Genomic DNA, 27588 nt, shown 5'->3' on the forward strand with positions numbered 1-27588 from the left:
GAGATGAGGACACTTAATCCATTAAGACCGGTAACGCATCCGTTTTTAAGATTTCTTTGGCTATTCAAAAATGGCAGATATATATATACAAGCTCATAATTAGGATTTAGAAGACATTTATAGAAACCTTTTCATGTCAAGGACCCTCAAAATGATATGTGTTTGACCGCGGACCCCCATCTCAAAATATTTTGAGATGACACATTTTCACAATTTTTCTAAACTAGCAGATATACAAGCTCATAGATATGAGCTTGTATAGCTGCTATTTTTGAATAGCCCAAAGAAGTCTAAAATGACACGGACGCGTTCCCGGATTGAATGGGTTAATAAAATTGTGGACTGCACAAGTTTTGCCTGATTATTATCTGACAGTACTTGCGGTATTTGGAAACTGGAGAATCTTTCATGAATTACGTGGCTAAGCCTCCCCAATTGGAGCCAACAACCCATGGACCCAGAAAGACCTCATTATGATGATGGCACTTATGATGAAGGACCTCCTCATCTGCCCTTTTGAAAATAGTTCTCACTGACAGCTGTAACAGATTCACAGGCATTTGGACACAGGGACCCAGCCAATGGTTAACCACTTCAGCCCTATTTTTGTACTTATAGCCGATCTACAGCCTCAGAATGCTTAAACTTGCAACGCATTGTGATTTTTGAAAATCTTTGAAAATGTTCGCCTATAATGACCAGCAAGCTATTCAGTGCAACATACTGAACATGAACATTATGGGTAGCCATCGAGCCGATGGCCCTCTGTTCAAAAGCCAGCTTCTCAAATCCAACATAGTTTCTTTGTAAAGGCTAATTCATTAGTTAAAGCTTTTTTGCTTGACAAAAAGGTATTGTCAACCTGGTGTTGACATGAGTTGTGTTGATTTTCATGTATGTATGTCCTTTTTGTAGATGAACAACATCATGTGACAAAGTATAAAAGAATCACTTAGTTTAAACATAGATGGGCTACTTTTGCTATTTGTTGGACGATGAATAATATAGGCTTCAAGTGGCACTTGAAACACTGAGCATTTTCTTGTTTGCTCGGTGTGCGTTAAAGTGTGTACATTTTTTTTTGTAATGATTTTGTACATCTACACAACATGAATGTTATGCGGCGATAAAGCGAGACAATTTTGTTTTCAGACTAAGGTCGTTTTTTCTACCACCATTAAAGACCTCAGCCTCTATGAATGAGGCTTGAATAGTTGTCATATCATTCATAGGAGTGAAGAAGACGTGTAAAGGCCTTGCTCTATCCCTCACCCCATACAGCTGTTCATGACCTGTCGCTGTGCATTCCTTTAGCTTCCTCTCCTAGATTAGACGTCAGTGACACGGAGGTTTTCCTCCGGTTTTTGCCTTGCATGTGAACACATTTCCCCCCCAGGGCCATGTGATGACAGCCCTCACACACCATCTTGATGTCCTGTTACTCCGGCCGTGCCTCCTGTTTCTCACCATCGCTTTGTCCCTCTGAGACTTGACACATTTAATAAATCCTTGAGAGTACAGGTCAAGAATGCCAAGGCGGCATTACAAGTCAGGCAAAACCTTCAGACTAGGAGATTTATGGATAATTTGTGGATTAAGCAATATTGCATGAGGGGGTGTGCTTTACCATCATTATTGGCTCCACAGTGATGTGGTCAATAATTCAACCAATTGGATTGCTTGGTTGGAACTATGCATAATTGTCTTTCTCAGTTTACTAAGCTGTAAAGTGATCATGTTGGCTTCTGATTGATCTAATCCAGTGGTTCTCAATGTGTGGTACTGGGAACCACCCAGGGGGTCCCTAGCTAAAGTACAAAATGTAATGCAAAATAAAATGATGAGAAGGCTTTCCTTGATTGTTAAACTGCATTTCTAGTAAAAAGTAATTACGTTTAGGCTAGTTATTTATACTCCCAGTTTGACCAAGGCTCATCCTTGAACCTGAAATCCACTTGGTGTCATCAGTCTTGTATCCTCAGCAACCCAATCACCAGAGAAGAAACCATACCGCTGTACGTTTCTGCAAACCACTGTCACATTGCATGTCAACGTTGCAGCCACCAGTTACGTTTAGGGTTAGGGTTAGTTATGTACTTTGAATTAGAAATCTAGGATTGAGTCAACATGGTCCGCATCTATTCTAGGCAGGTTCTCACGCAATAAATGCTTTTTGCGCTTTGAAGAAACATACAGTGACAATGTTTTCTCTGGCATCCAGATCCTCGGTGTCCTCATAAATCTCACTACTTTATTGCTGCTATTCACTAGTTTGCTTGACTTGGAAAGCTGCCCAGTTCATTCAGACGTCTGGTTCAACCATTGACAAAAAGGTTTTGTTGATGAATAGTCACATAGTCAGTCATCCCCTTTTTCTTTTTTTTCTTTTTTTTTTAAGAAGAGGGGGGGGGGGGGGGAAGACCCAGCATTTGATGTGTATATGTATGGAGGGTTCATTTTGGTTCCACATCTGTGATGTTTTGGTTAGTGGCGTTACAGAGCCAAATGAGTCTTTGGATAGTTGATCATAATAAAAACATGATCTCTAAACAATACACTACAATAAAATATTAGTTTTATTTAATTTCATAACTTTTAATTGCAAAAGAATGTGTGTCTGCTTGCCCTGTATCTTCACCTCACTTCTGAATGAACACAGGAAAACATGGGTGAGCTGTCTGTCATGTAAGACCGGTAGTAAGGTCAGGTTATTGTTATTTTGTAGTTGCTTGTGACACAGTGGCAGGTTATAGATGGCTGTCTGATTGGCTAGCGCCTTTTGTATGAATGGCAAGTCTATTTTGACTGAGCGTCGTCCCGGTGTCTTGCGTGACAGGGCCGAGAGCACCTTAGCTGTCACTGTGACATTAGCGTGCGACCGTGGCTTTCTTGTCTGTAGCTTAGCGTGAGAGCTCAGGCACTGCGGCCTGTGTTGAATGCCAGGTTTTTCCAGTTTTGTCCTTTTATTTTTTTTTGGTGTTCCCATCTTGGTTCATTTTGTTTTATTTGTGCATGCATTGCATGTATGTAAACTGTGAAGATATTGTTGAGCGGCTGGCACGCAGTTACGTAATTGTTTTGTGTTTGTTGCGGCAGTAGAGCTTTTTTTCCTACGTATGGGGAGTACAAGCTAGCTGTGAAAAAGTAATGGGCTTTGTCAGTCAAAGTCGCACATTAAAGGAGGGAGAAATATATTCGTAATTTGAACCTGCCAACTTCTGTTGTAGGTAGTTTATCCCATTCCTAATACTTGAGGTATGATGGAATGCATGACTCTTTGTTGCTTCCTTTCTTGGAAGGAGGTGATTACTTGGAACAGCTTTCCAGGAAATGTTCATGTTTTGTACTTGTAGCGGAGCAGCTAAGTGCTACGATCTTTCAATTTATGATAAAAGCGTGAAAATTGGCATGAGCAGTCTCCACGGGTCACTTGACAAGAAAATTGTCCGAGGCAGTTGTAATTTCAAGATGGCGGCCATTTTTCAAGATGGCCGACACCTTAGTGGGCAGTTAAGTGATATGATGGTTTATTTGGTGATACAAGCATGAAAATTGGCATGAGCAGTCTCTGTGGGTCACTTGACAATAGACCACCCACAGCTACTTGAATTTCCAAGATGGCGGCCATTTTTCAAGATGGCCAACACTTTAGTGGAGCAATTAAGTTCTATAATGGTTTATTTGGTGATACAAGCATGAAAATTGGCATGAGCAGTCTCTGTGGGTCACTTGACAATAGGCCACCCACAGCTACTTAAAATTTCAAGATGGCGGCCATTTGTCAAGATGGCCAACACTTTAGTGGAGCAATTAAGTTATATAATGGTTTATTTGTTGATACAGGCATTACAATTGGCATGAGCAGTTTCTAAGGGTTGCTTGACAAGAAAACACTCACATCCACTTGAAATTTCTATTTTCAAGATGGCCGCCCCCTGGATCCTCAAAAGATACATTTTCTCATAGAAATGTATGTTTTTTTTCATTAAGGACAATTATACGATTATTGTTATTATGCTAAAGAACAACTTTTAACACATCACAATACAGTTGTGTTGATTTGTTGATCATAGATAGATTAGATAAGAGTGAATATCCGCACTACCAGGGCACACTGGTGATATATCACTGCTGTTAAACTCAGAGTGGGGTTCAATGTCAGCTAATTGAAAGTTAGTACCCCAAATGCTGTCTAATTTACCCCAAAAAAATTAGATAGCCGCACCTGAATTGACAGGTTGTGCCAGCGCGGGAGAGCCGAGCCAAGGTTAATGGGGTTTTAGTTAACCGGATGGTGTACAGATCGCACAGGATTTAAATGGCATTGGATGAACGATCGGACTAGGTGTAGGGTTAAGGCACGAACTTAGTTGTATCCCATACATCAAAGTGCTTGGTAAAAGGTGGTAAAAGGATAAACCCTCGGCCTCTGCCTATGCTGCAGACATGGCAGAAGCCATCATAACAGTTGAGAAAACTAACTGGGACAGATGTTTCATTTGTCAGCAGGTCACCAAGGAAAAACTCATTCAGCCGAGTTTATTCAACAGAGAGCACGATCGTACTGGTTATGATACCATTGCAAGAAATGTTCCATTATTTCATAAGATCAATGCTCTACCTATCTTACTTAGTCTAACCTGACTAGATGAAGGTGATGGCATAGAAAGCACATTGACAAGAAACAGAGCAAAATATAATTTAAGCTGTAAACTTAGGTTCAACATCACAGAGCTGGAAAGGGCCCAAAAGAGAGCATCTACATCTTGATCTCTTTGCCAGAAAGCAAAGACATTATGACTTGATCCCACCAACTCAAGCAGCACTCAAAGAGCATGCCAAACGTGCTTCTTATGAGGCTGGATACGTGTGGGGACAGGCATTGAAGGGACATCCACAAATGCCGAGCCATCTGACTGGGGATGGGTGGAACAGGACGAGAAGTGGAAAGTCTTCTGGACTCCACTTCCACCTATTGCGGAGAGTTGTTGGGAGTTGACCAAATGTGGGTGCACCAAGGCATGTACTGGAAGGTGTACAGTAAGTGCTTCAGATATGGACTCAGTTGCACATGCCTATATAGTTGCCCCTGCTAGAACCTATTTGCATGTTTATTTTGCCAGAGTTATTCCCCGTTGTCCTCTGTGTTTTCAAGTGTAAGCCTATGGCTCGGCTTCCCCTCGCCACATCAGTGCATCATGTTTTACTTTGTCACCAGTCTATTAGTGTGTAATTTTCAGTTGTTACTTTGTAACATTGCTTCCACTGCCTTCCACTGCCATACGTAACGGTGAAGCATATTTTCAGTTTAGTTCCTTAGTATAGTTTGTCATGGTTCCGTGGCTACTGCCATTCAGTATTAGCCATTGCTCAATTATAATTTTGGAGCACTGTCCGTTCAGCACCACAACTGTGCTAATCAGCACCACAACTGTGCTCATTTATTAGTCATATTTTTTGTTTCCCCATTTCTTAGTATTTATTTGACACATGTAATGGCTGTTAGTTAAAAAATAAAAAATAAATCCGCCCTTGTGACTGTTACCTTGTCGTGGTAAGGGAGCTTGTGTACCTCAGTGAACCCTGAGAGCTATGCCGGTGGGAGGCAACTCCTGACAGGTTTTACCAAACTGGACAGGTCGTGGGCGAGTAGTCAGACAAAACACAGTCAAACAACCTCTCTTGACAGAGCTTTTTGAGGAACCCAATACATTTCTATGAGAAAAGGTATCATTTAAAGATCCACATGGCGGGCGGCAGTCATCTTGAAATTTCAAGCGGTGGTTGTGGGGTTTCTTGTCAAATGACCTTTTGAGACGGCTCATGGCAATTTTCATGCTTGTATCTTAAGCTTAACTGCTCCACTAAGGTGGTGGCCATCTTGAAAAATGGCCGCCATCTTGAAATTTCAAGTAGCTGTGGGTGGCTTATTGTCAAGTGACCCACAGAGACTGCTCATGCCAATGTTCATGCTTGTATCACCAAATGAACCATTATATAACTTAAATGCTCCACTTAAGTGCTGGCCATCTTGAAAAATGGCCGCCATGTTGAAATGTGAAGTAGCTGTGGGTGGCCTATTGTCAAGTGACCCACAGAGACTATTCATGCCAATTTTCATGCTTGTATCACCAAATAAACCATCATATCACTTAACTGCTCACTAAGGTATCGGCCATCTTGAAAAATGGCCGCCATCTTGAAATTACAACTGCCTCGGACAATTTTCTTGTCAAGTGACCCATGGAGACTGCTCATGCCAATTTTCACGCTTTTATCATCAACTGAAAGATTCTGCCAATAAAAAGCATTTAGCCGCTCCACTATTGATATGACCACCAAGATGAGAAAGTAAAATGCAACCAAGATGCCAAGTGGGGACCCAAAGGAATAAGGGGCAGTTTAGGTGGCTCACTGCAGCTTTATAAAACATTTTCCTCCTACATATGGTAACCTTATTTACATGGCTTAGAATTATTTCCAAATAAAATACAGCATGTCCTATCCATTGTCTTTTTCGCGATTTATAAGAATTACTTTTTTGATTAATCAAATAATTGAGAAGCATGTTTTTTTTAAATAATCGTCTTTGAACTTTTTTATATATAAACAAATTGTCCAAAATAAAAAATATGGATTGAAAAAATATATATAAGTAGTCTGATTAACCACTTGTCAAGCCATGTATAACATTATAGCCATTGTATAACAGTGCCTTGCAAAGATAGGGAAAATGGCACTTAAAGGAGACATCCGGTCATTTTAAGTGTTATGTTTGATGTGCGTCAAATCACTTACCGACGTAGAAATGAAAATCGCGTGACTCCACAAATCCCCCTATCGACCCCCACCGTTGGCATGATAGTAGGATGCTGGATAGCCCAAATTCGCCTTTTTTAACAAATGCAAAGTCTGTTTTTTTGCTTCTAGTACTCATTGTTGAGTCCCATGATAATGTAACAGGCGCTAAAACTCCGAGAAGCTAACGGCTAATAACAGAACGAGCTAATGCTGGGGCTGCTTATCTCTCTGCATGGCAGCCCCAGGTTGCCAGGTCGGGAGAGAAACAGGCAACCGCACATCAAACATAACACTTAAAATGACCGGATGTCTCCTTTAACACATTGTGAGCTTCTAGATCTGATATTTTCCCTATTTTTGAAAATGAATTAAAATCATTTCTTTTTTAAATAATTGATTTAAATGGATGAGTTTGAGTGTTGTTCCCCTCCCTACCTGGGAGTTGCCCAAGTCTTCTGCTGTGCACTGAGCAGAGCTGCTGGAGTAGATCAGGTCATTCATAGTGAGGAGCAGAGCATTATACTCACTCAAATCCCCTTTGACATTTTCAGAGCTGCGCAATTATGCAGCTTACCACTTAAAAGAAGTTTCCATCTGGCATCCCCATTCCCTAACCCTAATTAATAATAATCCAATATTTGTCAAAAATAGTGTCTCTATAAGGTCAAAATGCATTGCAACGGCACACATTGTGAGCTTATAGACTGTGTATATTTGAAGAATATTATTATAATTTTAATAAAAATAATAGGGCCTTAAGTGGTTAAATAAAAAGTTATTTTATTTTGTTTAAAAATATAAACATTAGTCTAATCTGTTTTTGAAATGTATTAGAACATGTTGCTCGTTTTGGCCAAGTAGATTGTTCAAAACATCGGTGGTCTTGAGAACCCTCCAAAATCAATATTGGCATTGGACCCAAAAATCGAGCATTGGTCGGGTTCTAGTCCCAAGACTCCCAACACCTCAGTTATGTGTTCTTTCATGCAGGTTCCTCTACTGGCCGAGGAACGGCGGCACAGGCCACGGCCAAGAAGAACGGCGTGAGGAACGGCGGCAGCACCCACGCAAGGCCCAAGAATTACGAGTGCTTCGGAGACGCCGGGTTCGAGGACCTGGACGAGGACTTTGACTTTGAGGGGAACCTCGCCCTGTTCGACAAAGCCGCCGTGTTCTCCGAGATCGACGAGGCGGATCAGAGCAGCAACGCCAACGGGGCACGCCCACGCAGCACGCCAAACGAGCGGACCCCTGCCCGCTACCGCCACGACGAGAACATTCTGGCGGGCAAACCCGTGGTCTATCGGCAGATTACCGTGCCCCAGCACAGAGGCAAGGAGTACTGTACAGGTAAGGACACACTCGCACGTTGTAGTACACATGCACATTTCACACACACAAAAGTGCATGTGTGTGTGTGAACACACTCAAACAATATTAGCGTGCATTCATACATAGTAGGTGTGTCTGCACAGTAAGGCACGTGCGCGCACACACACACGGCTATGTTCAGTCCTAAAGGACCCCTGCTAGAGGTCTGCGACCTGATGCATTTTGGGTATGCGTCCCAAAAATATATTTCATTTGGCCCTGATGAAGACTGCTTTTGGTCGAAACATGTTGGTGTATTAAATAAAGGCTGTTCTCTCTTTTAACCTCGAGTGCCCGGATCTCACATTTTTTTATCTGAGGTCTTATCCCGTCTGATCCAGGAGCACGTTTTACTGTTTTTTAGAGATGCACCGATACAGGTTTTTTCAATTCCGATCCGATCCGATATATCAATTAGGATATTTTTCGATATCCGATATATATGCCGATATCCGAGCAAAACTTTAAATACAAAAAAAAAATTAGGGTTGTCCGATATTGGCTTTTTTACCGATAACCGATATACCGATATTGTCAAACTCTTAATTACCGATACCGATATCAACCGATACCGATATATGCGGGGATTATTGTGATTAGGGTAAGCTTAAATTCAAAAACCGATACCGATATTTTCCGATATCGATTTTTATGCTAATATCGGCCGATAATATCGGGAGGCCGATAATATCGAACATCCCTAAAAAAATGCATTACCTTTCAATTAAAGACATTTATTACTGAATATTTTAAAGTACAATAACAGTAGAAAAAAAACAAATACACTATGATCTATCACCAAAAGAAAATACCTACAAATAATAAATTAAAACAATGTGCATACTTAGCTGCTAATTAAAATTGTATTAAACACAAAATAAAAAAAATACTGTAGGTCTGTTGTAATGCAGCAGCAACCACTGTAAACAAGGCAACCACATCTCATCGTGGCTTTTTAAAGTTAAACAAGTGCCTGGCAGTGCAAATATTTAATTGGCAAATGCAAAAAAAAAGTGGCTACTCATTTTTTTAACAGAATATTTGAAAGTGCAATAACAATTAAAAAACATTTTTTTTAAAAAGGGTTCCAGTACTGTCACTGTTTTTTCCAACAATGACCACTCGTTGGCAGACAGTGTTGCTGGCAGGTTGTGGTCCGCTTGATATCATGCACAGAGGGCTCGTTTCTGTTCCAGTAGGCTTTTTTTTTTTATCATAGTAGGCTTTTTAATCATATAGATGAGCTATTAGAGCTAAAGCAGGACACAAAACGTCTTCAGCAAGACGTTCAGTCTTGCTGAAGACGTTTTGTGTCCTGCTTAGTAGCCCAAACTATCAACAGGCACCTCATCCATCGCCTTTTTCATGTTACTGGCGTTCTCTCTCAAAACCACATGTTTAGCCAGCGGGATCTTCCAGTTATCCAGCATCTCTTTCATTGTGGTTTTAATCAACTCGCTGGTGTGTGAGCCCCTGCACTCTTTAACCTGCAGCACCACGCTGTTAAAAGCATAATTCTCCGCACTCACCCAATGTACGGTGACGGTACGTTTTAACAGCGGGCAACTCTGGGCGACGTCGCCCAAAAATATAATGAAAGTCTATGAGAGGTGTTATTAGCGACATTGGGCTAACGGCAGAGGACCAGATGTCAGTAGTGAAACTCATAGTTTTAACATCTTTTAACTAGCTGCTAACCGCGACGACACTCTGTCGTATAGATCTGGTAAAGCAGTCTCTGATATGTATTTCCTGGAGGGGATATTATATTTTGGCTCAAGGTGTTCGATCAGGCTGCGAAAGCCAACATTATCAACAACAGAGGACATGTTTACTTTGTGCCGTCTCTACGCTCAGCTGTGTTCCGTCAGCAGAAATAACGGAGCAGAAATAAGACTTCCGGTTGACGATCTCTTCAGAATAAGAGTACCGTCTAGAGTAAAAAGAAACCATTGAAAACCATTGAAAAACGGTTCATTTGCACATTAAAACTATAAATTAAGCATTTAAACAAAGCTAGAAAACACATATTATGTATATTTGTAATAAAAAAAGTGTTTAACTGTTTTAATAACATAAAAAATGTATCTAAATGGATAAATGCTGTTCACGGGAGTGCATAGACTTCACAAATTGGGCGCTGGACACGAGACAGGAATTTGTGGCGGCACTTGTGACATACGCACGCGTTCAGGGAGACCCCCTCTACAACGCCACACTCTCCGCTAAGCCAGACAGGTGTATTTGGAAAAGTGGCGGGCCGTCCAGTGAGCTCAGGGGGCAGAAAACAGCCATTTTTAGTGCATAGACTTCACAAATTGGGCGCTGGACACGAGACAGGAATTTGTGGCGGCACTTGTGACATACGCACGCGTTCAGGGAGACCCCCTCTACAACGCCACACTCTCCGCTAAGCCAGACAGGTGTATTTGGAAAAATGGCGGGCCGTCCAGTGAGGTCAGGGGTCAGAAAACAGCCATTTTTAGTGCATAGACTTCACAAATTGGGCGCTGGACACGAGACAGGAATTTGTGGCGGCACTTGTGACATACGCACGCGTTCAGGGAGACCCCCTCTACAACGCCACACTCTCCGCTAAGCCAGACAGGTGTATTTGGAAAAGTGGCGGGCCGTCCAGTGAGGTCAGGGGTCAGAAAACAGCCATTTTTAGTGCATAGACTTCACAAATTGGGCGCTGGACACGAGACAGGAATTTGTGGCGGCACTTGTGACATACGCACGCGTTCAGGGAGACCCCCTCTACAACGCCACACTCTCCGCTAAGCCAGACAGGTGTATTTGGAAAAATGGCGGGCCGTCCAGTGAGGTCAGGGGTCAGAAAACAGCCATTTTTAGTGCATAGACTTCACAAATTGGGCGCTGGACACGAGACAGGAATTTGTGGCGGCACTTGTGACATACGCACGCGTTCAGGGAGACCCCCTCTACAACGCCACACTCTCCGCTAAGCCAGACAGGTGTATTTGGAAAAGTGGCGGGCCGTCCAGTGAGGTCAGGGGTCAGAAAACAGCCATTTTTAGTGCATAGACTTCACAAATTGGGCGCTGGACACGAGACAGGTATTTGTGGCGGCACTTGTGACATACGCACGCGTTCAGGGAGACCCCCTCTACAACGCCACACTCTCCGCTAAGCCAGACAGGTGTATTTGGAAAAGTGGCGGGCCGTCCAGTGAGGTCAGGGGTCAGAAAACAGCCATTTTTAGTGCATAGACTTCACAAATTGGGCGCTGGACACGAGACAGGAATTTGTGGCGGCCCTTGTGACATACGCACGCGTTCAGGGAGACCCCCTCTACAACGCCACACTCTCCGCTAAGCCAGACAGGTGTATTTGGAAAAATGGCGGGCCGTCCAGTGAGGTCAGGGGTCAGAAAACAGCCATTTTTAGTGCATAGACTTCACAAATTGGGCGCTGGACACGAGACAGGAATTTGTGGCGGCACTTGTGACATACGCACGCGTTCAGGGAGACCCCCTCTACAACGCCACACTCTCCGCTAAGCCAGACAGGTGTATTTGGAAAAGTGGCGGGCCGTCCAGTGAGGTCAGGGGTCAGAAAACAGCCATTTTTAGTGCATAGACTTCACAAATTGGGCGCTGGACACGAGACAGGAATTTGTGGCGGCACTTGTGACATACGCACGCGTTCAGGGAGACCCCCTCTACAACGCCACACTCTCCGCTAAGCCAGACAGGTGTATTTGGAAAAATGGCGGGCCGTCCAGTGAGGTCAGGGGTCAGAAAACAGCCATTTTTAGTGCATAGACTTCACAAATTGGGCGCTGGACACGAGACAGGAATTTGTGGCGGCACTTGTGACATACGCACGCGTTCAGGGAGACCCCCTCTACAACGCCACACTCTCCGCTAAGCCAGACAGGTGTATTTGGAAAAGTGGCGGGCCGTCCAGTGAGGTCAGGGGTCAGAAAACAGCCATTTTTAGTGCATAGACTTCACAAATTGGGCGCTGGACACGAGACAGGAATTTGTGGCGGCACTTGTGACATACGCACGCGTTCAGGGAGACCCCCTCTACAACGCCACACTCTCCGCTAAGCCAGACAGGTGTATTCGGAAAAGTGGCGGGCCGTCCAGTGAGGTCAGGGGTCAGAAAACAGCCATTTTTAGTGCATAGACTTCACAAATTGGGCGCTGGACACGAGACAGGAATTTGTGGCGGCACTTGTGACATACGCACGCGTTCAGGGAGACCCCCTCTACAACGCCACACTCTCCGCTAAGCCAGACAGGTGTATTTGGAAAAGTGGCGGGCCGTCCAGTGAGGTCAGGGGTCAGAAAACAGCCATTTTCAGACCCCCCCTTAAAAACATGTTTTTGAAATAGTGAAAATAGACGATTAGCATGCAGATATACGTCAGAATCACTTGTCAGTGCACATTTATTTATATTTATTTATTTAACAGGGACAATGCACATTGATCAACATGTCAGTTATTCACGTCCATGTAAATGAGCCAGAGTTGGCTAATTTTCATCTGTAGTCCCTGGGCAGGCTGTTAAAAAAGTGGTATAGTTATCCATACAAAAAGAGACATTGTCAACTATACAAAACAAGTAGACATAGTACAATACAGTAAAATAGGAGGAGACACGTCAGTGATTAATGGAGGCGAAATTTACTCATGATTACAAATTTGGTTAGCTTTTAGCCATCTTTTAAGGTTGAATTTGAAGGTTAGAAAGTTGTTGGTCTCTCTTACTTCGGTAGGAAGACTGTTCCAGTGATGGGGGGCTCTAACAGAGAAGACTGTTTTACCAACACACTCCGTCTGAATGGTACCTCACAGTCTCCTCTGGTAGTTGCCCTTGTTGATCTGTCACCACTCTCCCTTCGCTCTATGAACTGTTTTAGTGGTGGAGGTGCAAGCCCATTTAAAACCTTAAAAATGAGACAGGCATCTGCAAAATGTTTAAAGCTATCAAAATTAAATAAATTATACTTTTGAACTATACGGCAATGGTGGTAACGGTTGGGTTTTTGATCAAGTGTTTTTAATGTCTGTTTGTAAAGTGATTCTATGGGTTTGAGAGTTCTTAGATGTGTCTGTCAGTGCATTGTGCAAATAACATTGTGCAAATAAGTGTCAATTGGTCACCTGGTACTATAGTACCAGGTGACACTTTGCCGACTGGGACTGTACGTGTGGGACTGGGACTATTTTAAAATAGTTAAAATAGGCGATATACTGTACAAGCTCACAATGTGATTTACAATTTAGGCATTTAGGCATTTAGCAGACGCTCTTAATCCAGAGCGATTTACAGTAAGCAAGGTAATACATCAAATGCATAGAAATAGTAATCTAGGATCATACTGTATGTAAACCAAGAATCATCAGTCTAACAGCTCCCTATCCCCCCAAAAAATCTATAATCTCTACATTGAAACTATTGAAACTATAGGATGCCAGGTCAACAATGGCCTGGCATCTGTCTACATAACATGGTATCTAATTACATTTTAGCCTTTGCATAAGCCTGCAAGCCTGCAATGCGTTGCTATCTTGTATTTTTGCACATTTGCCACTGCTGCTACAGATTATCATACATGTTTTAAGAGGTTTATCATACATGCCATTCCATCTGTACTTTCATTTTATTTCTGTTATCTATAATTCTAAAAAGATATTGGTTGTGTTAGCACAGTCTCTGTAGAAACAGCCCCAAACATTTCACTGCTTGTACCTGTATTGAGTAAGTGACAAATAAATCCCTATTGATTCTTGTTCAGATTAGTTCCGGAGTTCTCTTTGAAAATGTCACACATTTTGAAATGGCTCCACATCCATTACCTGATAGAAGAGAGTTTCAGATTTTCATGGAACTTGGTAGAAATGATCTCTAGGCTGCCCTATAAAAATGGCTCAAGGTCACAATCATAGTCACAGTCAATGTTACATCAGTCATATCTCAGGAACGGAGAGAGACACAGAACGAGATGTTGGTGTGTGCCTTATAATGGTATTGAAATGTTATACTGATGTCAAACTGGGAAACTGAAATAGAAGCAAGGCTTGTCCATAGCCATGTCTGTTTTGTGGGAGTATCCACACATATCTATCAATAACTGGTCAACGCAACAGTACTGTATACACAGAAGATGCTTTAAAACTTCCTGATGATATTCTGTGGCACTTCCTGGGACTTGCATCCTCTTCCAAAAAGCCAATGAGTAGGTTTGATTTATTATGGAGTCATAAGGAGGTGACATCAATAGAACTTTTTAAAAGGTATTTTATTTAATTTGATAGGTGAAGTCACAGCAGTAGATTGGCTAATTTCAGCATGCAACCAAGTGTAAAATGTAGCATTACGACGCCATCAAGGCCTGCCAAAATACATTTTTGACGACAAAATCAACTGTAGATTTAGTCGACTAAAATCGTATTATATTTAGTCGACTAAAACTACACTAAAACAAACATTTAAGGTGAATAAAATAAAACTAAATTAAATGTTATTCAAAAGACTATGACTAAAACGAAATAAAAACAACAACAGGTAACCTCAGTCTGTGATATTAATCTACATTTTTTTGTGTTAAATTGTGACTGTAGCCTGAATGATCAGCGGCCAATTGTAAGCAAGAACAGATTGTTATAATTGTAAGTAAGTAATAGTAAGTGCCACGGCAAATAGCTGTCTCGTGTCCAGCGCCCAATTTGTGAAGTCTATGCACTAAAAATGGCTGTTTTCTGACCCCTGACCTCACTGGACGGCCCGCCATTTTTCCAAATACACCTGTCTGGCTTAGCGGAGAGTGTGGCGTTGTAGAGGGGGTCTCCCTGAACGCGTGCGTATGTCACAAGTGCCGCCACAAATAGCTGTCTCGTGTCCAGCGCCCAATTTGTGAAGTCTATGCACTAAAAATGGCTGTTTTCTGACCCCTGACCTCACTGGACGGCCCGCCATTTTTCCAAATACACCTGTCTGGCTTAGCGGAGAGTGTGGCGTTGTAGAGGGGGTCTCCCTGAACGCGTGCGTATGTCACAAGTGCCGCCACAAATAGCTGTCTCGTGTCCAGCGCCCAATTTGTGAAGTCTATGCACTAAAAATGGCTGTTTTCTGCCCCCTGACCTCACTGGACGGCCCGCCACTTTTCCAAATACACCTGTCTGGCTTAGCGGAGAGTGTGGCGTTGTAGAAGGGGTCTCCCTGAACGCGTGCGTATGTCACAAGTGCCGCCACAAATAGCTGTCTCGTGTCCAGCGCCCAATTTGTGAAGTCTATGCACTAAAAATGGCTGTTTTCTGACCCCTGACCTCACTGGACGGCCCGCCACTTTTCCAAATACACCTGTCTGGCTTAGCGGAGAGTGTGGCGTTGTAGAGGGGGTCTCCCTGAACGCGTGCGTATGTCACAAGTGCCGCCACAAATACCTGTCTCGTGTCCAGCGCCCAATTTGTGAAGTCTATGCACTAAAAATGGCTGTTTTCTGACCCCTGACCTCACTGGACGGCCCGCCACTTTTCCAAATACACCTGTCTGGCTTAGCGGAGAGTGTGGCGTTGTAGAGGGGGTCTCCCTGAACGCGTGCGTATGTCACAAGTGCCGCCACAAATTCCTGTCTCGTGTCCAGCGCCCAATTTGTGAAGTCTATGCACTAAAAATGGCTGTTTTCTGACCCCTGACCTCACTGGACGGCCCGCCATTTTTCCAAATACACCTGTCTGGCTTAGCGGAGAGTGTGGCGTTGTAGAGGGGGTCTCCCTGAACGCGTGCGTATGTCACAAGTGCCGCCACAAATAGCTGTCTCGTGTCCAGCGCCCAATTTGTGAAGTCTATGCACTAAAAATGGCTGTTTTCTGACCCCTGACCTCACTGGACGGCCCGCCATTTTTCCAAATACACCTGTCTGGCTTAGCGGAGAGTGTGGCGTTGTAGAGGGGGTCTCCCTGAACGCGTGCGTATGTCACAAGTGCCGCCACAAATAGCTGTCTCGTGTCCAGCGCCCAATTTGTGAAGTCTATGCACTAAAAATGGCTGTTTTCTGCCCCCTGACCTCACTGGACGGCCCGCCACTTTTCCAAATACACCTGTCTGGCTTAGCGGAGAGTGTGGCGTTGTAGAGGGGGTCTCCCTGAACGCGTGCGTATGTCACAAGTGCCGCCACAAATAGCTGTCTCGTGTCCAGCGCCCAATTTGTGAAGTCTATGCACTAAAAATGGCTGTTTTCTGCCCCCTGACCTCACTGGACGGCCCGCCACTTTTCCAAATACACCTGTCTGGCTTAGCGGAGAGTGTGGCGTTGTAGAGGGGGTCTCCCTGAACGCGTGCGTATGTCACAAGTGCTGCCACAAATAGCTGTCTCGTGTCCAGCGCCCAATTTGTGAAGTCTATGCACTAAAAATGGCTGTTTTCTGACCCCTGACCTCACTGGACGGCCCGCCATTTTTCCAAATAAACCTGTCTGGCTTAGCGGAGAGTGTGGCGTTGTAGAGGGGGTCTCCCTGAACGTGTGCGTATGTCAAAAGTGCTGGCGCCAACAGCCGTCTCCTGTCCAGTGTCCAGTATTGTCTGAAATTGGCACTTTTCTTACGTCAGGCCGCACTGGGCGGCCTGCCACTTTCTTTTTTTTTTACAAATTATCTCTCAAATGTTCACCAATATTCTCTACTGGTCTGTATCCATTTTCTATCAAGTTTAGGGGCGCTCAGTTATGGAGAAGTACACACACACACACACACACACACACACACACACACACACACACACACACACACTAAAAATGTACTAATATTTCTCTATCTTTTTTTATGCTGTGTTTCCATGTTGTATATATGTTGTTAAATAATATAAATTTGTAATATTTTTTTTCTGATTACTTTTGTATTTGTATTGTATTTTAGTTTTTAAATACGTGAGATCAACTTTATAAACCCCAAATTCTTCTCTTTTTTTTTATCTCGCTTGCACTATCTACTATTATTATTTGTAGCATATTTTGTGGTCTCTTTTATCATTGTTTATTTGCTTCTGCAATAAACAATATTATATCATCATCATTTTCCAAGAGTGACCTGGCCTAGAGTCATCATTATTACAACAATGGACAAACAATACAAAAACAATACATATATGTAACACACACAAATCAATATCCAGTTAAAGTGCAAAACAGTGCTAAGTGCACATTTAATGGGGGTCAATAGCCAATTTCAAACTGGAACAACCTGGCACTTAGAAGTGATCTAGTATAAGCCATTTAAAAAGACATAATGTACATCATAAATGTATTTTTTAAATACAATTGTGTCTTTCTTTTTTAAACTTGCCACTTAGAAGTGTTTTAGTATGAGCCATTTAAAAGGCATACATCATAAATGTATTTTTAAATTAGATTTGTGTCTTTTAAAAAACATAAAAAATGTACGCTCTTATTTTGAAGGCAACCGGAACCCTTATTTCTGCTAGCTCGAAAACCGGAAGTCCAATTTCTGCTGACGGAACGGAGCTTCCACGCTCCACCAGACGAAAACACTTCCCTGAGCGGGGCTACTGCGTGTCTGTAGGTAAATGGAAGCCCCGCACCAAAACTCATGGCCCCATTGTTTTTTCACGGACCAGTGGTTCTTGTATTTGTTTTACTGGGGATAAGGTTATACATACGTTTAGGGTTAGGCATACATTACTGAGGTTAAGTTTAGGGATAAGGTTAGGTTTTTGCACCGTTTTACTGAGGTTACGTTTAGGGCGTTTAGGCATATTTTGCTGGGGCTACTGTGTTTTGGGACGAGCGTTTTGGTATTCAGTCTACAGTCTTCACATGCTGTGAGGGCCGTCAGAAAAGACTGGAGAAGCGGCGAAAAAAAGTTTGCAGGATCGTTTTATCTAATAGTAATTTGCTAAAACGTTTGGTTATGGTCTTACAATTGCGTGATTATATTATATATATTTATAAACCAGAGATTTTTTTTTTAACTTTAAAAAAAAAAACTTTTAAAAAAAAAACTCCTTTTTTTTTAAACTTTTTTTTATCGGAACGTGGATCGATTATGTCATGTCCGATATCCGATACGTGAAATAAGTCATATCGGTAGCCGATACCGATACCGTATCGGTATCGGTGCAACTCTACTGTTTTTACTCTTTTGACTTTTACGTCTCCGCCGGTGAGCACCTGGTTGCTTCGTTCTATCTGTTCCAAAATGTATTGGATTTCAGGCCAGCTTTTCACGTAGCCTTCACTTCGGTGGGTTTGGGTTAGTTATTCAAGTGTGTGTGTGTGTGTGTGTGTGTGTGTGTGTGTGTGTGTGTGTGTGTGTGTGTGTGTGTGTGTGTGTGTGTGTGTGTGTGTGTGTGTGTGTGTGTGTGTGTGTGTGTGTGTGTGTGTGTGTGTGTGTGATTTGTTGCAAGTAATGTTAGGCCTATTTGATGCAATGCCAGCCAGGTGGGAAGTGAGAGGGAGAGCCCTTGGAAAGAGCAAGCTTCTCAAAATCGTGAATGGTCCTGGGAAGGATTTATTCTTATTTTCTGGATTTCAAGATGTGTACTACTACTCAAGTTAGTTAGAAAAGTGTGACCAGCCTGGTAACGTTAGGCTTAGCAAGTCCATCAGTGGGTGACGTTTCCGTGGTTGAAAGGAATTACTAACAAGCAATGCAAATTATTTATGACCATAAGCTACTGGTGTTCTGTTCTGCTGGGTCACCATGCCCTCATCTCCATCCTAACCATGCCGTACTGTTAACTATATAGTTAATTACTAACAAGAAAGACAAATGGTTTATCATTCTACTGGTGGGCGTGGTGTCTAGGCTAAACTTAGTCAAAGATGTAACGTGTGTGTGTGCGCCCGTGCGTCCGTCCGTCCGTCCGGTTAGTGAGCCTGCCTGGGAAGCCAGATTCCCTGGTTGTCCCAGCTTCGAGGCCAGTCCCTGAGCAAGACTCTTAACCCCTAATTGCTCCTAGTAGTTATAGGATGGGTAAATGCAGAGGACAAATTTCACAAAAAAACACCCCTAGGAGTAGGGATTAATCTATTCTATATCTTTCTGTCCAGGCACTCTTGTGAGGAAGAGCAAGCGAGAGGGACGGTCAGGACGGGCATCTGACCAAAGTCAGGGGATCTGTTTTAGGATATCTGAATAATAAAATGTTGGGTTCGGGTTTTAAATTTGACAGTACCAGTTGAGTTAGGCTTGCTCAGGCCGGGCTTAGGCTTAAAGCTTATCTGCTTGCAGACTCCACTGTTTTCATTTGGTTTGTTTCAAGCTTTACAAATTTGTATCTATGGATTCACATGAGCGTGATTAAAGCAATTTAGTTTACCTTTTGCTGTATTACTGAAAATGGGAAATGTAATAAATTCGGGTGTAAGATGGAAGCATCTTACACCCGAATTAAATTAGCCTATAAAAAAAAAGAGAGAAATGAACCCACCATCTATATAAGACTTAACTATCCTTATGCTTGCATAACAGGGATATTTTATATTGTTGTCCTGTTATGACCCTTTCCTTTGTGTCTTCTCTATTCTTATGGCAATATTTTATTAACAGCACATCGTTGTAGCTTGTATGGAAAATTCCCTTTTCTCATCATTGAAATGTGCTGCCACTGTCAGCGGGGACTTTTTTCCCAAAATAATTCACATAAGTCGTAACTTGTCAGCGATCTACCCCTGGATAGCCATCTGACTTCAGTGTGTAAGAGAAGGAGTTGGACGAAATGGACGAGCACTGCGTCCATTTCCTCACCAAGTTGCTCAAACATACGCTAGTTAAGGGAGTGTGCTTTGATGTGGTTGATAACTTCTATAACGTCATTCAATATGCTGTTCGGTTCAGTTGAAATATTGTGTCTAGCCAGCATTTCTCTGTGGATGACACGTATGTGCGTAATTTAACATTCAAGTCAAGTGAACAGCCTCTCTGAGCCAATCGAGGACTCTGCTATCACCCACCGCCAATTGGTCCCGCCTACATTAGTTAACCCGTTACTGGTTGTATTTGATACTTTTTTGATGAGAGTTGGAGTGAAAAACGTAATAATCTATAGCGGCATAGGAAGATGGATCCACGATTCAGAACTTTGGAGCTTTGAATTGGGGTTTCTGGTTTGATCTTCAAACCGTATATCTAGGGGTAATAGGCCTGTAGCATTGCCTCTTTAAAATTGTAACGCACTGACCTAGAAACATTTTCCTTTTTAAAGTTGGTTAAATTGACCCTCAGGTTTTTACAGTGGAAAAATTGGCAACTTTTACACTATTGGAATTTTACAGTGTTGAGGTGCTGGACCAAATGGAATTTAAAACGACCCATCAATCCAATTTGAATCCATAACGACTGCCTCTATGTGATCTATCTTTGAGTATGTGTGAGCCTGCGGACGTTGCTTCAATCCAATGACAGACCTCAGAAAAAATAGTGGCGTAAAATTGCCATAGTAATCAAACTGTGAGGACATTTTCAGCGATGCCCTTCGGTCTACGATGGAGAGATACAGGGTCGGTCAACACAGGCCCAGGCAAGATTTGAGAGGTATAGCCTCACCCTTTCCTTCTAATCGCTACTACCCTCTCCCTAAGGTCAGACACACCCATCATGTCCTGCTAGCCCGCAGGGACAGCAGTGTAGACCACCTTTTTTTCCTGCAATACATGTCTAGTATTTGTGGTGCCCCCCTATGGGTCAAAGTGAAATCGCTTTTGGCTCAGAGTTGTGTAGAACTCATATTAATGTGGGTTGATCGGAGGATGCGTTCATGGGTTTTTGTGTATTCTTTGTAAAATAGGGCCCTCTCGCACGCTTTGGAAGCAAATTCTAGCCTATTGGAATGCAATATGGAAAATCGGGATGCCTATGATGCATGTTTAGCATAAGAGAGTATGCTATTATTTATTTATTTAGTATTTGTGAGTTTTGGACAAAATCTGGAGGAATGGTAGAAATAGTTTTTTTTTTCTTTTTTCAGGAAATGGTTGTGGCAGACATTTTGATTGCATGATCTACAGTTCAAGAGTTTTCGGCGAAATTGTAAAGCAGGCTGGTATAGCGCCACAATAAGGCTGAGTTTGGGGTGCAGTGTATTCCTTGGCCTACTGGCAGTGTCAACGAATGGTTTGGTGCTGATCGGTCTAGCGGTTTCCTTAATTAGTCACGCACAGACAGACCGACACGGACAGGGGGCTGCCTAAAACATCATCGTGCCTCCCGGCCTGGTTCACACTATAAGAAAATTGTAGAAAGAAAAGAATATAAAAGGTACTGTAAGTCAGAGACTTTGACAATTGACATGGTTGACGGGTGCAATGAACAACGGTTGTTTTGTGAAAGTTATTCCAGCTACTGTATGTAGTGCATTAAAAGATCAGTTAGGTTTTTTGGTGCTTCCGAAACCAGGCTATCGTGCGTACGAGTGCTGTAAGCAGTTTGACAGTTGAAGAAGTGGGTGGGTGGGGGGGACCCTGTTGTTACTGTTTAGCACAGCACTGACCTTTGTTCTTCAGGTCCTTAATGCAACTCGGCAAACGGGGAAGGCCCTGAGCCCGTTCCCTCCGCATACTTCAAGAGCAAGTATTACATAACTGGTTAAAACAGGCACAAGATAAGGGAATGGCACGCTAGCCTGGCTACTGGACTCCGGGGGTATGAGAACAATAAGTCAGCCTTTAGGTCTTTAAACCGCTCCTGAGGGTGTGTGTGCGTGCGGTGGGGGTCTTGTGGAAAGTAATTACAGTTTTGTGAAGGTGCTCGTTAGGCAGTCCAGTTGAGTCTGTGAATTCATATTAACTCCGCATTCTGCATTCTATATTTGAAGCAGCTAAATCATGCTGTTCTCCACTAAGAATCCCAAGGGTCAGTGTCTTTTTGCATATAGCTGGAGTCACATTAACAGTAGCTGAGCTCAAACTAGCTAGCTTTATCATCAAAGGATGATCGCTGTACCCACTGATACCTTCTTGCCCCATGTGAAAAGCACAGGAATGTTACTTACTAAACCAGTTGACCGCTTTGGACCATACGTAACCAGCCTTTTATTGTTACCACGATATGTTATGTGAAGCATGTCGTCCGTGTGACTTGTCTGTTTTTGTCCAGTTTTGTACCTGTACTTTGGCAGTGTTTTTTTTTATTAATGTAATACTTTATTGGTCTGAAATGTAAACGGCACGTGGTACAGTAAGACATTAAGGCTAAAAGGATAACACACAAAAAAAAGACTTGTTTCCATTGTAGTCCTGATTTTACTTGTACCTGAGGATGATTAAAGGGATAGTTCACCCAAAAAAATACTTTTTTTCCCCTATCGATTTGTCACCCCATGGAGACATATATTATAGATGGAGACATATGTTATAGATATTTTTTTGTTTTTGTCGCATTCCTAAGCCAATAATTTGATGACCAGCGGACCGGTAGGCAGTGCCATTAACGTGTTTCACGTGTTTTACCGCTATGGCACAACGTGCCAATGACGTGTTTGACGTGTTTTTGTTTGTTTTTTTTTTGTAAAAAAAATTTCAGAACCCAAGATATCATTATCTGGGGATTTGCAGCTCCATCCACTCCTTGCTTAACTTATAACTGAAAAAGGCTGTATCTCGCTTCCTAAGCACTTTTGTTTTACTTTGAAAAAATCTCTGGCACTGGGACAACATAGCCAGAAATAATTCTGGCACTCGGTGAGTTAAGAATGAAATGGAATCAAATTGTGTCAAACGGTACCAACCAAGTACAGTACTATACCCCCTTCACGAGGCCCAACTGCTTGCCTTGCAGAAGCACTCGCCCCCTCCTACAGGGATGGGTAGATCTGCTTCTCATGGTTGTCATCTTAATCCTCATCCTGTGTACTCTGTAATTAACATGCCGCTCTGCAGCCTTTACATAAACATCACCTCTAGCAGCAGGAGCACGGCAGCAGCACTGCTAACCTAGAAAACCTTTGCCTAGAAACGCATACAACAACTCCAGACACCAGAACAGTGCAGCAACAACAACAACAGAAGGGGAGGGGAGGGGGGGCGGTGCATAAATGGGCTATAGTTTATCCTTGGAAGTTGACGCTATTGTGGAGTTATTTCTGCCATTGTTTTCCTACAGTTTGATTGGCACCAGTGGTGTGTACTCAAATCTCCTCTGTGCAAACAACCTGGGGCGCACCGTGAAACAAAGCCAAAGTTTGTAAGTCGGTATGGGAGCAAGGATGATGTATGTAAATTACAAAATGTAAATGTAGCAAGTATTGTAGAAAATAATTATGCCTGTTGTTGTTGAGTTCCATCTCCAAGCGGTACACGTAGTTCACAATGACATAAATCGATTAACCCATTGAGACCTGAGGCGATTCTTAAAAATGTTTTCTAAATCCTACAGTTTTTTGAAAAAAAAAAAAAAAAAATTGAATAGCCAAGGAAATCTAAAGTGACACTTACAGTATGCGTTCCATGTCATAATGGGTTACGTGTGATTATGGCGTAACAGAAGCCAAAGTGTACAGTATGTTTGTTTGCATGCACACGTTTATTGGTCCATCCAGCAGCACAACATGTTCACAGCATCAATTCCCCTGTTATTATTAATCTTCATTTATGAGCTATGGTGGCTCACAATACGTCTCAATGCGAAGCGTTGTATGCCTATAGGCCATCGCAGTGGCAGCCATTTTGTGGTGCCACACATAGAAAACCCACTCATTTTCCCCATAGAGATTTTAGAAATTATTTTAGCCCTGGAACCAATGTAAAGAAAGTATTCACACATTTGCACGTCCACTTCATTCGGATGCACAGGTGCGTTGGACAGTGAAAACTGAAGCAATATCCACAGCGGCTAAAAGGAGTGAGCAGGTAGACGAGTGTCTTGCACAAGAACGCAGTACATGTACACATGAAGGCTGCACAATAGGCATTGAACCTTAGACCCTGGAGGTGATAGACTGGGCCTTTGGGCGACTGTACACAGCCTCTAATAGCCCCCACCACCCCCCTACCCGCCCCCAGCCCCTGCAGACACACATGGCCCGCATCCAGCCAGCGTGTATTGGTTTCTGCCCTGTGGTTCCCCTCGTCATGCTTGAGGGATTGCTTCCACTTCAGTTTATTTTACTGCCGCTGCACGCTCCTCCTGGCTACCCAGTTGAGCAAGTTGTGTTGCGTGTGTGTGTGTGTGTGTGTGTGTGCAACACTGTGGCGTGTCTGTGTGTGTATGTGACAGAACAAGTGAAGGGTTTGAGTGGGCCAGTAGCTGCCGTTTGACTGAGGGAGTTATTAAAACCGTTGCACCTGGTGTGATGGTTGCAAAGCAATTAGTGCATAACTTGTACAACTCCCCGCTTCCTCCCAGCTCGGTACTTTAGGCAGCAGGTTGCATGACAAGAGGCAGTTGACTTTGCAGCGCTTATCGCCTTGCGTGATTGGATGGCGGGCGGACCGGCACGTCCTGGATTTCTCTCACCCCCACCGTAACATATTACCTGTCTTTGCACAGTGCCAACAAAATAATGGTGGGAGGGGAATTAGACCCAGCCAAAAGATAAGGAGCATTTCAGTTCAGGCACGACATCAATCACTGTCTGTTTGCATGAATCACTGTACTAGTTGTGTGCGTGCTTATGTGTGTTTGTGTGTGTGGGGGGGGCAGGGGGTGGGTTATTGCATCTACTGTATACACATGCATGCGTGTGAATGTGTGTATCCCCACTGAGGCCACTGTATACTTCATTTCCAGGCCAGATATCTGTAGGAGACCATTAAGGACTTAAGTGCCTCTCAGTAGCTTTATTTGTCAAAGGGACCCTGAGCCCTGCAGTTCCCCCTGCTTGACTTTGATCCCCCCCTCTGTGTGTCTCTCTCTCTCCCCTCTCTCTAATGTGCCATGGGCAAATAGAGAGATTAGGTCAGGCTCTTTAAAGGGCTCCACACTCCAAACTTTGGAGAACAGAGGCACATGAAAGCACGTCGGGACAATTTTGAGGTTATGAGATTATTTGAGTGTCGTGCTACCGGAAAGGCTTGTCGTTTAACTGAACATTTACCATTAAACGACAACAACCCAAAAGTATTGATTAGGGTGACCATCATTTCAGACCCTTAACGAACCCCAAGTTCATGCACTGCATGCGCACAAACCGCACATGTATGCACACGTATGCACACATATACACACACAGTCACACACACACAAAAAAATCATCAGGATGCAGTACAATTTAGAGCACACCTAGTGACTGTACCTTTCAGCACCATGGAGGGTGGTTAGGTAATGAGTGGGACAGAACATTATAAATGTCTGTGATGGCGCTGAAAACAAGTATAATATTAACAAACCGGGGTGTCTTTTAGTTATCTGCAGTAGATGCACAGATACTGTATAGCTCACTGTAAGTGCATTTCATCAGACAGGTCATGCTCTGAACCCACTAGCCGTGCAAGCGTATATAAGCGCACAGATGCTAGTTCACATTCACTCCCATGTTAATGAATCCATCAGCAAAATGTTCAGCTCTGGGTGGAAAGAAACACGTGTCCGTGCAGTGCTCCACACTCCACTTGCGTATTCTCATATTTGTGTGGGCTATCACAGATTTGGCCGTGAAATCTTGTGTAGAACCGTCCGGGACCTTTAGTAGAGTCGTTTACGATGGCGTACTAGTGTACTGTAACCCAAAATGTATTCTGAATCTGATGTGTAGGCCTACCTTGTCAGCTGCAGTTGGCCTAGTCATGTTCTTTCATTAACCTGTAAAGTTAATGATGCATCAAAATGCATCACCGAATATCCAAAATATTACCATTCCAAAAAGCTCCAGAAATTATCGCCCCAACCATCATAGAATGGAAAATAATAATCAGTAAAATGTTACTTTCCCTCGTCTATGACTTATTCTCTTGATGGAGGCTTTTAAGACGGTAGAGAGACGGTTATGTGAATAACAGTGTTGATGTGATTTTAAATATGACAACTTTTCACACCGGCTGCTTTCTGCATGTGACAAATGTGCTCCGAAAAAAGACTCCTGGTGAGAACAGTTGTATGAAAAACTGCGTGCACGCAATAAAGCCTGTGTACGAATGCTCATCTGAGGTGTTCGGTGCATCATAGTGCAGGTTTACCTGCAGCACAGGCTTGAGAATCAGTGCCTTGCTCAAGGGCACTTGACCGATGTCTGTCTGAATTTGAAATGTCATTTTGTTTTGCTAATGGGATAATGCTAAACAGTGTTTTAGTCTTGTGTGTGTCCTCTATCTGGCACCTTTTTTTTTATGTTTGTTGGTGTACGTACTCTCTGAAGCACATTCTCATAGTTGTGATTCCTGGTGTTTTCCAGTCAGCCCCTCACAGCAGGCGGGCATACACCCCCTCAAAGCAGGCGTGTATACACCTTTATTTAAGCATGGCACGAGGATCAAATCAGCAGTTTTATGGTTATGACCTGTCTACTGCGTTGAATCACATTGTTTGTTTTCCCATTGAGCCCACCGAGTTCACCTTAGCCAGTGCTGCTAGCTCTCCCTGTTGTGTGTGTGTGTGTGTGTGCGTGCACACACACACACACACACACACACACACACACACACACACACACACACACACACACACACACACACACACACACACACACACACACACACACACACACACACACACACCCCTCTCATACAGGCACAGGTGTTTGCCACCCATTTGTCATGCCAACTTGTGTTTTGACATGAGGTGGTGGGCGTCGTGGGGGGTCCTCCGGGGCCAGCCCACAGCCCCGGCGCTCTGGATCCACAGGGTTTGACCGGGGGCAGTGGCATGATATTATGGTGCGTGTGAACGCAGGCCCCGCGGGGAGTAGGAGGCTTAAACCGTGTCCGTCTCATGTTTGTCATGTTTTGTACAGGCTGCCAATCTCGTCCTTTGTTAGCCTCGGACAACAGTTGACAGAGGACAGATACGGGAGAAATAATAATAAGAATCTTCTGTGTGATGAGAAAGAGATCAGGTTGAAGGAAAGGAGAGGAGGCGGGGGATGTGGGGGGCGGGGCGGGCTGCTTAGTTTCCCAGGGGAACTAGTTCCTCGCGTGAGGATGTGTGTTGCTTATACATAAACTACCGTCTCCTGAGAGAGGCTCTTTGCGTGCGTTTGGAGGCCTGTGTTTGTCCTTATGCTGGAGGTCGGAAGCTTCGCACTGTATTTTTACTGCCGCTCTTTTAGACTCCTATTTATTTTTTGCCCCCGAGGAGGTTCTGCTCCAATGAAGATATACTGCAGAAAGATATACTGTGCTGATGAGGATCTTTTATTGAATTCAGCTGTATTTTGGAAATCCAACATATTTTATTTGTGAGCTCATTTCTGGAACTTATCAAACCATTTGAAAACGCTTCTCATGGCATTATAGGGAGAGCAGATATTTAATTTAATGATAACCTTTTCC

General features: G+C 43.3%; 1 protein-coding gene across 1 annotated transcript in view; it reads left to right on the forward strand.

The window, feature by feature from the left end:
• The window catches only part of LOC311058433 (enhancer of mRNA-decapping protein 3-like), a 46138-nt gene that overhangs the window by 8305 nt on the left and 10245 nt on the right, over positions 1-27588 (forward strand). The window contains exon 4 of the mRNA XM_084075881.1: positions 7792-8151. Within this exon, the coding sequence (XP_083932007.1) occupies positions 7792-8151 (360 nt within the window). The remainder of the gene's footprint in view (positions 1-7791; positions 8152-27588) is intronic.

The sequence above is a fragment of the Gymnoscopelus microlampas genome, assembly GCF_963454915.1.
Source record: "Gymnoscopelus microlampas genome assembly, chromosome: 1".
Classification (NCBI taxonomy): domain Eukaryota; kingdom Metazoa; phylum Chordata; class Actinopteri; order Myctophiformes; family Myctophidae; genus Gymnoscopelus; species Gymnoscopelus microlampas.